The 12,691-nt window shown below is 42.5% G+C and overlaps 1 protein-coding gene across 1 annotated transcript in view; it reads right to left on the reverse strand.

Moving 5' to 3' along the window:
- Positions 1 to 725: 725 nt before the first annotated feature.
- The window catches only part of STX18 (syntaxin 18), a 144,601-nt gene continuing 132,635 nt past the window's right edge, over positions 726 to 12,691 (reverse strand). Inside the window, exons 10-11 of the mRNA XM_066573291.1 lie at positions 10,469 to 10,549; positions 726 to 1,791 (exon numbers count right to left, since the gene is read on the reverse strand). Of these exons, the coding sequence (XP_066429388.1) occupies positions 1,696 to 1,791; positions 10,469 to 10,549 (177 nt within the window). The 3' untranslated portion in view covers positions 726 to 1,695. The remainder of the gene's footprint in view (positions 1,792 to 10,468; positions 10,550 to 12,691) is intronic.

The following is a 12,691-nucleotide window of genomic DNA, read 5'->3' on the forward strand; positions in this document are numbered from 1 at the left end:
ATTATCGTGCAAGATTCATTCAAGCAAACGAAAATGTGTGATAATAGTGACGTCTAAATGCAAAAACATTAACTTTTCATTATTGCTCACTTTCAACCAACATAAAAATCAGCACTGAATCGCTGACTTCTCGCTGTGTGTAAACGCTCCTCACTCATCGCTCATCGCTTCACATAGTGTGTGAAGCCAGCGGGTATCAGCCTATCTAAACGCTCTGCGTGACGTCAGTGCTCGTACAGTTGTTTAGCTGACAGTAGTCTGTGTAAACCCATCATTCTCTCTCCTCACCTCTGACCTGTCATCAAACACTCAGAACAGAGGATGATGCAACTGGATTCCCTTGTAACACATCCTTATCACCTCCGCTCTCCCTATCATTTCACCTTTCGCATGCTCAGTAAGAAGGCAGAGAATGAGTGTTCATGACAGAGGAGCACAGAAGCAACCCACCAGTTTAGCCTAGCTGACAGATGTAGCCATAATGTAAGTCCTCCAGCTTGCAGTCTATTGGAGAAACTGCAAGTGCAGTAAGTAAACGGGCAGAAAAATTTAATAAAGACAAATTACAAAGAGTCTTATTTTTGTCTTTTTTTTTTTTTTAATCAGTGTGTTTTTGCAAAGGTGTCCACAGCCTTTAACCATGAGAGATTCAGTATTCTTTGGGGTATGCCAGAAAGAATTAGCCCTGCTCATACCCATCAGTGATTCATAGTCCACTCTTCAAAGTCACTTTATGCAATATGTGTCTTTTAATAAAGTATCGTGGTTTTATAGTCCTCAGAGAGTAGAGACATGGATGGACAAGTGAAAACCTAGGGCCCTTTTACATGGAAAGATCATCATTCAAAAAAGAAAAAAAAAATTGTATCATGCGAATTTGACTATCTGTTCGGTGTAAACATGACCACTGATTGAACGTCGAACAAGCATTTGTTCGCTTCTCGTTCGTCAATTTTATGCAGGCTTAAAAATCATTGTTTGTTTACACGTCGTTGCGTGTAAACAGCGATCCTTTAGTCGTTCACTGTACAGCAAATATGAACAACTAGAGAATGAAATCTACCCTGTTTCCCTGAAAATAAGATATACCCTAAAAATAAGACATAGCATGATTTTCCAGAATTTTTGAGGATGCAAAATGATTTTTCAAGCTTTTGAGGATGCTTGAAATATAAGCCCTACTCCAAAATTAAGCCCTGCTAACAGTTAATTAAAAAAGTCGATTTAAATAGTGTCCAGGCAGCTATACATGTAAAAAAGTTACACCTTTTTGAACAAAAATAAATATAAGACACTGTCTTATTTTGGGGGAAACACAGTAGCAGATTTTTGCCTGTATAAAGTGTTGAATGAGTGAGCTCCGTGCTCATTCGCTCGTGAAAACGAGTTATCATTCTGTGTAATAAGAGCCTTACTGGATAGTCAAAGAAAAAAAAAGCCCAGCTTTGTTTGACATTACAATTAACAGCCATTGTATAAACAGTGTCGACATGTCTGGCCTTTCTGCAGGTAATACAAACAGCTCAATATCTTCCAGTTAATTGCAGACATCTCCACGACCTCATTATCACAAGTGACATTTATTAACATATCCAAGCGAATGTTCAGGAGGGAGATGAATGACAAAAGTGGCATTTCTCAGAGATCTAACATTGTGCAATTATTGAGTTATGGCTGTGAGGTTCCATTCAATTATTAACTATCATACCAGTCCAGAAACAGTAAAGAAAATGAACACATCACTAGGAAGAAAAGGATCCAGACGCGGAAGCCGGCATTGTTCTTGATGGCCTGAAACCAAAAACACAAGAAAGTAAAGATCTGATATGGATGAAGAAGATCAAGAACAGCAGATCTACAAAAACAAAAGGTTTGAATCACATTCCGAGTGATCTACTCAAGAGCTTCAGTCTGGACATTCAAGTTACCACCGGAGTGCACGGTGCAGTTTATTAGCTTCATTCACTGTCAGGCGGCACACTCCATTCACTTCAATTTGGAGAAGGAGGATGAAGTGTTGCAGCCCTCTTCTTCCTCCGTGCGGTCATCAGCTGCATGGCTGGATAGAGATGCAGCTACAATAAACTTGTATATCTTACCTAACCAGGGTACCAGAAGCTCAGTATGTAGGGAACCTGTTAGTTGATGAAGTCCAGCGATTAATGCAGCCTCGGTACTCACAATGCTTGGATCAGAGCTAACAGACTTACAGAAACAGTGCCCATGACCGGGCTGCATCTCCACTGTATATGTAATAAGGCAGACAAGAAAATGGAGTTGTTTCTGCTGCAGGAAGTTATCAGGCAGGAAAGGCTTCACAAATGTTATATATAGGAGCATGTAAGGGCACTGGGAATTTTGTATTTCTTGTAAAGTAATACTTCCCCATGCTTGCTTTAGTGAAGCTTTACATTCTTCATGAGATCTATAATTTTGGAGCATCTTTTCTGATAACAATGCACTGTACTTTTCCGCTTTTATTTCTCCTAAACGTTTATGAATAAATTGACAACTGGGAGTTACTCCCCCCCCCCTTTGTTATAGGGGTGGGGGTGGTAACTCCCAGCTGTCAATTTGCTTAGCACTGATTGGAAAGTGTCACAGTATGTAGGAACACACCAACCAGTCTCGGCGCATCACCAGTAATGTTTTTGTGCACAAGTTTTCACGCGGTCAAATCGCAGTTGTGGGCATAGGATTGCATTATCTAATGCAATCCTATGGCAGCAGAGGGCGGAAATCCTGCCTGTGTGCATTTACCCTACCTTGTATAATATAGGGTATGGTAAGGAGAGTTTCACATTTGTGTTGGAACCTCCGGCCAGAGATTCCATCACATATTCAAGAAGCAGCGCTTTTACTTCCATCCAAAGGCCGATCAGCTGGGTGAAAAGCGTCCGGACACCATTATAGTCAATGGGGTCCGTCCGGCACTGTTTACCACCGTCCATATGCAGAGCTGTTTGGCTGCGGGGATTCCTCTTTCCTGCTCTGTTCGGGAACCAGAACCCCCTGTGCAGATGTGATGGCCTCCCTCACACACGATTTGCCACGTTTCACTTCGTTTTTAGCCGGCTTTTAGCACTCATCATTGATGAAGAGCACTAAACACGTAAAATAGCACAGACGCCGCTCGAAAAAAGGCCGTCTAAAGCTGTGTGAGAGGGTGCATTGAAAACAATGAAACACTGAAAAAAACATATATGTGAGAGGCCTAAGAGGTGAAAACTGAACCCCCGCTGCAGTCATAAATGTATCTTCCTGCCTCAGCTATGTAAAGAAATATTTTTAGTACTTGAGATTAGAAAACCTTGCACTTTTTGTTTAGGGGAGGGGGGGGGGGGGGGGCTGTTTTATTTTTTAATACCTTCACGTTTTAGTTTAATATTTCAAAATTATTTTATTGTACAGGGAGCACATTATCTGTGTTCGCTGCTGCTCCCACATACAGATCACCAATAAACATGATCTAATGGTAACGGCCCATTAGATCACCGTTAACAATGATCTGTAATCACAGACACAGAGAAGAAGCTCATCACATCTTCTCCGCATGACTGCAACCCCCGCTATGCAGAGGGAATCCTTGTGACTTCATTACTAATGTCACTAGAATTCCCTAGCAACCACATGACTGAGGAAACAGAGCTTCCACATTTTAGGGGGTTCAGACTCCTCTCATGCTGCAGGAAACCCCATGATCACTGGGTCCATGCTGCACAGTGGGATCAGGTCCCGATATTACTTGCTGTGACAGTGGATCGCTCTTGTGCTGCAACAACCCGCTGATTGCAGCATTCCTGCAGCGTAGGATGGGTTAAACTAACTGGTTCTAATCCAGCCTCCCTTATCAATGGGGTCCCTGAACTAATGAGGTCTTGATGTCCACACCTGGACCAGAGGCTGTTCGTTACAACCATAGTGGAGAAAAGGAGGGCCATAAATATATGGCAGATGAGCGTGAGGTTGTCATGGAGGGGTTAAGGACAAACTTACCAAAAGTCACCCGGTTGTGACAGCTACCCCAACATCCCCTTTAGCTACCCATTTTCCCAGCATAACCTGAACAGTCATGCCCAATGTACACAATTGTTGATAGCAGTGATTCTATGTCTATGGCCAGATTGTTGGCTGGTGTATCATCAGCAAGTCACAATTTCCCAATATACCCAGATATCACATGGCAGGGTCTCTTCACTTGAAGCTGTGGACCCCATAGAGCTCAGCTTTTCCTATGTGAGTAGGCAGAAACTGGTAATGAAGCGCACATCCAATGACAGCGACGGAGATGGGAAGCATACTGCCGTAAATTCACAGCCCTGATGGCTGGAGACAGCTGTCATCTTTACAGTCTACTCATCCATCAATCTCATATCCTCCATTCACCGCGTTCTATTAATTCAGCGGACGCTTTTAGGAAATGTGGGATATAATTCCTATAAATTAATTGCAGAGGATTTATTTCAGTCTCACAATAAAGTGATACTTCTCAGCAGAATTTCCTCGATAGTTGACACCAGTTTAACTTAAATCAAGCTGTGCAGGGGTGAGAAGTGCCATCACGTCCTTGGGGAGAACTCGGAAACCACCAGTAGTAAGTAAACTGCCATTATATGTAGATTGGCAGATACACAAGATGGGAGTAAATGGAGAAGGAAGGTCTCCAGTGAGTATCAATGCAACCAATGTCACTAGTGTTTAAAATTGATATATATACTAGCTGATATACCCGGCTTCGCCCAAGTTAATTTGGTACTGGTGTTTATCTGGTGTTCACACGGAAATCTTATGAAGTCGTGGTTACTTTAGAGATACCGGAAAAACATATGTTCACCATTTTGCATAGTTCTCTGTGTTACCCAGAAAACACCACGTGGAGGCAACCATGCGACGTTTCCTTTATATAAAATGACATCAGGAAGTGAGAGAATTAGATTCCATACGTAAAATGTGGATGCTAATTCTTTTGCGCTTAGAATTGTACAATCGAGGTGGGACCCATTAGCTTTTCCTATTTAGGACAATCAATGCTCGTGCCAAATTTCATGTTTCTATGACACCGGAAAGTGAGAAAATTACATTCCGTACATAAAATTTGGATGCTAATTCTTTTGCGCTAGAATTGAATATTCGAGTTGGGACCCATTAACCCTTTCCAATCCAATTTATATCCTGGCTTTCCTAGGGGGCTTACTCTTTTTCTGCCGTTATACAATGGCGCTATATGCTGGCTAAAGCCAGTACTGCATGAGGTGACACGTTGGATAGCCTCCGACAGCAGAGAGGCTGGCAATATACAGCAAGAGAACCCTGACGGATGTCTTCCAACATCAGGGCTGTACAACCTTAAATCATAATGTCTTCAGAGGTCAGACAGTGGATTGGAAAGGGTTAACTTTTCCTATTTATGACATAATCAATGCTCGTGTCAAATTTCACGTTTCTATGACACCGGAAAGTGAGAAAATTACATTCCGTACGTAAAATTTGGACGCTAATTCTTTTGCGCATAGAATTGAATAATCGAGTTGGGACCCATTAGCTTTTCCTATTTATGACATAATCAATGCCCGTGCCAAATTTTATGTTTCTATGACACCGGAAAGTGAGAAAAATACATTCCGTACGTAAAATTTTGACGCTAATTCTTTTGCGCATAGAATTGAATAATCGAGTTGGGACCCATAAACTTTTCCTATTTATGACATAATCAATGCCCGTGCCAAATTTCACGTTTCTATGTGAGAAAATTACATTCCATACGTAAAATTTGGACGCTAATTCTTTTACGCATAGAATTGAATAATCAAGTTGGGACCCATAAGCTTTTCCTATTTATGACAATCAATGCTCGTGCCAAATTTCACGTTTCTATGACACCGGAAAGTGAGAAAATTACATTCCGTACGTAAAATTTGGACGCTAATTCTTTTGCGCATAGAATTGAATAATCGAGTTGGGACCCATTAGCTTTTCCTATTTATGACATAATCAATGCCCGTGCCAAATTTTATGTTTCTATGTGAGAAAATTACATTCCGTACGTAAAATTTGGACGCTAATTCTTTTGCGCATAGAATTGAATAATCGAGTTGGGACCCATTAGCTTTTCCTATTTATGACATAATCAATGCCCGTGCCAAATTTTATGTTTCTATGTGAGAAAATTACATTCCGTACGTAAAATTTGGACGCTAATTCTTTTGCGCATAGAATTGAATAATCAAGTTGGGACCCATAAGCTTTTCCTATTTATGACAATCAATGCTCGTGCCAAATTTCACGTTTCTATGACACCGGAAAGTGAGAAAATTACATTCCGTACGTAAAATTTGGACGCTAATTCTTTTGCGCATAGAATTGAATAATCGAGTTGGGACCCATAAACTTTTCCTATTTATGACATAATCAATGCCCGTGCCAAATTTCACGTTTCTATGTGAGAAAATTACATTCCATACGTAAAATTTGGACGCTAATTCTTTTGCGCATAGAATTGAATAATCAAGTTGGGACCCATTAGCTTTTTCCATTTATGACATATCCAATGCCTGTGCCAAGTTTTAAGTTTCTATGACATTGGGAAGTGAGAGATTTAGATTATGTACGTTAAATGTCGACGCCAATTCTTTTGCGCTAGAATTGAATAATCGAGTTGGGACCCAATTACTTTTCCTATTTTGGAGATAATCTATGCTTGTGCCAAAATTCATGTTTCTACGATATCGGGAAGTTGGAGAACTTTTGGCGAGTCAGTGAGTCAGTCAGTGAGTTAGTCAGTGAGTTAGTCAGTGAAGGCTTTCAGCTTTATATATATATATATATATATATATATTTTTTTAATTTATTTATTTTATTTATTTTATATTACATTGAAATGACTGGGTGGCTATTGACAGGTACTGCAGTGTATATCGCTGGAGGATCTACCGTAGCAGAGCAGTACCTGGCAAGAGAGAGATAAACAGAAAGAAAACGAACACTCTGTTGCATCACATAAAAACGGGATTTTCGTGCGGTGCGATGCAACTTAACAGTAAGAAATCCTACTGCAACAGCCCTAAACTAAGCTCTAGCTGTAGAAAAAACAAAAACAAAACAAAAAAAACCAAACAAACAAAAAAACATATACATCACCTAAGAAGCGCTACCAGCTCAGGCGCAGCTTCTCCCTAGTCCCCAGCACTGGTTCAGCATGCCTTCTGGCTGGGGATTGGAAAATCCACACCTCCAGTAACCGCTGCCTCTGATTGGCTGAGGGCCGCGGCTCAGCCAATCAGAGCCAGCGCTCGATCAATCACAGTCAATGAATGGCTGTGATTGGTTTATTGAGTGCTTGCTCTTATTGGCTGAGCGCCGACTTATGCACTTTAGGCCTCCTTCACATGGGCAACAAAGTCGCGTGATTTTGTAGCATTGCTACAAATCGCATGTATGTGAAGCCCATGCTTTCCTATGGGTTACTTCACACATGCAATGTTTTGTAGCATGCAACAACCAGACACAAAAACCCCGCAGGTCGGGCGGTATGCCCACGGCTCGTGAAGTTTTGTAGCCCATTTTTCCCTATGGAGCCTTCCCCTCTGTTGCATCACATCACACGAAAACGCGGTTTTCGTACGGTGCGATGCAACTTTGACAGTAGGAAATGCTACCGTCAAAGCTATAATCTAAGCCCTAGCTGCAGAAAAAAAAAATTCACATACATCACCTTAGACACGCTGTCAACCGGCCGCATCTTCTCCCCGGGTCCCGGCACTGATCTTCTCTTCTGGCCGGGAATTCAAAAATCCCTGGCTGCTGGAAGCGCTGGCTGTGATTGGCTGATACTTAGCCAATGCTTGATGAATGGCTGTAATTGGTTCAAACTGTCTGCCAATCACAGCCAGCGCTTCCAAGGAGGTGGGGATTTTTCAATCCCCGGCCAGAAGATGATGCAGAGAGACAGTGCCAGGACCCGGGGAGAAGCTGCGGCAGTGCCCCGAACAGCGCGGGAGAGGTGATGTATACTTTTTTCTTCAGCTTCAGCTACAGCATATTTCCAGGGTAGGACTTGTATTTCAAGCCCTCCCTGAAAATCCTCGCATGTGATGCTACAAAGTCGTGCGACTTTGAAGCGTCATATGCAACTTTGTAGTGCTACAAAATCTTGGTATTGCCACGAGAAGACGCAGCGATATTGCATGGACCAGCGATGCGATATTGCTGCGATTTTCTCATGGCTATGCCGTGTCGCCCGTGTGAAGGAGGCCTTAGGCTGTAGCGTTACGACAGTGCTGCAAATCGCTTGTATGTAGAGCCCATGCTTTCCTATGGGTTCGGCCACACCAGTGATGTTTTGTAGACTTCTACATCGTGAGACTACAAAATCGTGGCATGCTCTAAACAGCCGCAATTTGCCATTATTTGTAGCCCATGTTTCCCTATGGAGGCTGGTACTTTCTCGTATGGCATAGCACGAACTTGTGATTTGCATGCTATGCGATGTGATGTGATTTTAACATTAGAAAGTCGTATTAACCTTCTTGCTACAAAATCACGCAATTTTGTTGCAAAAGAAAATCGCGGGCAGCACCGACGTGATGCTACATTTTTTCCCAAGAAAAAAGTATAACTGACGCTACAAAAATCACGTGTACATAGCAGCGATATCGTAGCTGTTTTGTAGCAGCGATATAGTTGTTGCCCGTGCGGATACAGCCTTAGGCTTAGTTCACACAGGTTGGATTTGCCGCAGAAATTCCGTCCGGAATTTCCCTGTGACAAATCCGCCTGCGGCTGCTAATCTTGGGGTTGGCCAGCCGTGTGGACAAGTTTTTTCAAAAATCTCGTAGACACAGGACAGCCAATCCGTCACAGCAAAGCCAGCGCTGCGGAGCGAATTTCACAGCCGCAGCATGTCAATTTTTTTCCTGTTTTTTCTCTATGGGAGCGCTGGCCACAACGGAAAATCATGCGGCCAGGCTGCTCCAAAACCCGCGGCAAAGTGACGCAGGTTTTGAATCTGCGCTTTCCCAGTGTAAATTCTGTTTTTTTTCGCTGCGGCAAAACCACAAGTTTTTCAGCGGGATTACGCCTTGTGAGAACCCAGCCTAATGCAGGTTTCACACTGGCTGCAAAATTGAACGACTCGTGCAGACGCATGTATGTGAAGCCCATGCTTTCCTATGGGGTTCCTTCACATTACAGAGGTTTTGTAGGCTGCTACATTGTGACTACAAAATCACTGCTCTATACAGCTGCAATTTGTGATGTTTTGAGGCCCATGTTTCCCTATGGAGCCTCCTTGTTTATCACATTGCATAGCCCAAACTTGCGATTTCCGTGTAATGCGATTTTAACATTAGAAAGCCCTATGAATTTTCTCGCTATAAAATCGTGCGATTTTATCGCGTGAGGAAATCGTGGGTAGCAGCGATGCGATGCTACATTTTTCCCAAGAAAAAAAGAATCACTGACGCTACAAAATCGCATGTACATAACAGCGATATCGCCGTTGCCTGTGTAAAAGAGGCCTTAAACACTCGGGAGAGGCATCATCACTCCTTAATCCTTTACAATCCAATTTTGGATTCAGGGTTTCCTAGGAGGCTTTCTCTTTCTGCTATTACACAATGTCGCCATCTGCTTGCTAGAGCCAGTAGTACAGTATGTGACATGCCGGAAAGGCCCCAACAACAAACGGCCGGCAATATATAGTAAGAATACCCTGCTGAGCATCTTCCGACATCGGAGCTGCACAGGCTTCAATCAGAGTGTAGGAAGATGTCAGACAGTGGATTGAAAAGGGGTAAAGAGCACCTGGAAGGTGAGTGAGGAGACTTAGAAGGCTATGAATGCTCCTCTAGGTAATATATTGACACATAGGAATGTGAAACACTGAATGAGAAGTGAATGAGAATCATGCAGTCTATACAGGCTGCATGAGCACGAACGAGTTAGTTGAGGAGAACAAGAATTTGGCACTTCTCATTGTGTCTAAAAGCAGAATGAAGCCAAGACAAATGAGGCAAAAAGCAAACAATAAACAAGATAAACCCTATAATAATGGGCTTTTTGGAAGCATATTGCCGATTATGTTCCGGTGTTACGAGATCCATGTTCATGATAAAGAATCATTTTAGACATCTTTAAAAGGTTATTGCCTATAAGGGCTGTAACCCTGGAGGTGCTAGTAATCATTGCTCTAACCAGTAGAGCAGGTTATGTAAAGTGTAGTAGAATTGTATGTCCTAGGGAATGTGCGTCCTCCTTACACGGTGATCTCGTTTCCATGTAATGCATTTCCTAGAAGACGACTGAATTCAGAAATGTGTGAATAGAGGATTATGGCTTATTGGGGCTGAGTGTGGAAAGCAGTGCTGCCATGTGACAAGTGGGAGGGGCAACACAACACCACTCTTCTATATCACCTTCCCCATCACACCAACATAATTACAGCTCAGATGACTTTGGCCAAGAATATTACCTCTCGTATATCCTCGTTTCCTTCTTTAATATTTTCTGTGGCGCCCACCACTAGCTGATGGATATTGTCAATCTCCGTTTCCTGCGAGATGAAAGAAAGGAGAGTAAATATTGACCCCCGAGATGTCCACAGTCTTATTACTTCTTTATAAACTTTACAAGAGCTGTAATAACCTGACTTCACAAAGGAAAGGAAGCAATCACCTTTCACAAGCAGTAAGTATGAAGCTCCCATTAGATCATTTTTCTTGTACACTGCTTGGGTCCCGGTCGTGCCTTTGATTTAGCGTATTGATTGGGGGAAAGGTTCCTGGCATATACACCTAAACACATGCACATATGCATAGGGTTCAAATCACCGTAGGCTAAACCCCACCCTACCACCACAAAAAAAAAATACTGTCTTTTTGGCTTTGATTGGGCAGATGTATATCAATATATCTTATCTCCTCATAGAAGTTTATGGCCGAGGTCTGGCACTGTATGCCTATAACAGCTGCATTCATCAAGCAGTCAAAATTGTATGTTGGGTGTTGTTCTTGACATAAGTGTACCACAGAAGTTTCTAATAGGACATGAACAGGGCCTCAGAGGCTCTCCACCTGACGTCTACAACAATGGTAATAAGAGACCAGCGGAAGAGATGGTGCGAATACTGCAAAGCCGTCCTCCACAGTCAGTGTGGCTGACAACTTGAGTAATGTTACAGACTGGTTTCTAGGAAGGTGCTACCTGACAATCATATTTAGTAGGGCCTCTTACTTAGTGGGGCTCCTTTGGCCCTAACAATATTGGATCCTCTCCGTGGCACACATTATACTAACTGCAGCTGGTATTTCCCTTTATTCATCCTTCAAACATCTGACAAGTTCTCTCAAAGGAGACAGACGCTGTTCATATTTCCTGACGTTCCAGTTTGTCCCAAAGATGTTCAAGTAGGGTTCAGGTTGGGTCTCTGTGCAGCCGGGCCGATGGTGGAACATCCATATCCTCAAACCAACGTAAACCAGTGTTGGATTTGTGACAAGGCAGGTTGTCTTGTTGGAAGTATGGCCGACCATTCCCAGAGTATGGTCACATTGTTGGCAGCACACTATTGTCTAGAACAACAAGGTACACCTCCGTGTTCATGGTTCTTGCCACTAAAACCAACGCCCAACACCATGCCACGTAAACCATCTCCAGACCATAACAGAACTTCTGCTGTTCCTAACTGTTGATACGACACACTCAGGCAAAAAGGAGTTTCCCAGCATCCTCCACACCCAGGTATGTCTATGTGATTTTAAGATGGAGTGGCGCAATTTTTTACTCCATACAACGTTCCTCCATTGCTCAACTGCCCAATGATGAAGCTCTTTGTGTTATTGCAGATGGGCTGATGCATCTTCTTTGAGAGAACAACCCAGACATTTGCAGGGCGAATAGAGGGAAATAACAGCTAAAACGTATCAGATGTTAGTAGAAAGTAAGCCACGGAGAGTATCCAATGTCATTAGGGCCAAAAGGAGTCCCACTAAGTATTACCATACGTAAATATTTTTGATTCTTGCTTAGGTGTCCAATTACTTTTGGTAAGATGGTGTATATACCTAGCTACTACACGGTTAGCTCAACCCTTTGCAATGTGCGAATCAGATTTTTGTAAGGATACATTTTGTGCACCCGTGGTGTAGGATGACTCTGGGATTTATTTTCTAATACTTTGGGGGGGTTTCAGTGATATTCAAATCATTTTTTTATACATAAGGCATTTTGCAGGTACTGTCACACATGCAGGAAGCCTCATTTCTCCGATGATGTGCTGGAGACACAAAAGATGGGACTGGAGAAGAGTGGTCGCTGCGATAATGCGGCAGCTTCATTAACTGCAGTGCTGAACATTACTTTACACGCTCAATCTGTTTGTGCCATACTTACTAGCAATGAGGGATTAATTTAGTAGTAGTACAGATAAGACGCACTTCTAGCATTAAAAAGCACATAACTAGGTACCTCCAGCCGAGAGAGGAAATGGCTTGATGCAGTAATTAGTAGAACAGTAATGCACCAGATGTCCAATTTCAGTCGAATCCACTTTTAACCACTTACTCATCATGCTGCCAAACAAAACTAGGGTATGATACCTACAATATTAGGTTCCTAGTGGACATGAATTCTCATTTGACTTTTATGGTAATGAGTGACAGAATTGCTTGTTACGGTGGAATTGCCAAGTCTCTGT

The sequence above is a fragment of the Eleutherodactylus coqui genome, chromosome 7 (genome assembly GCF_035609145.1).
Source record: "Eleutherodactylus coqui strain aEleCoq1 chromosome 7, aEleCoq1.hap1, whole genome shotgun sequence".
Classification (NCBI taxonomy): domain Eukaryota; kingdom Metazoa; phylum Chordata; class Amphibia; order Anura; family Eleutherodactylidae; genus Eleutherodactylus; species Eleutherodactylus coqui.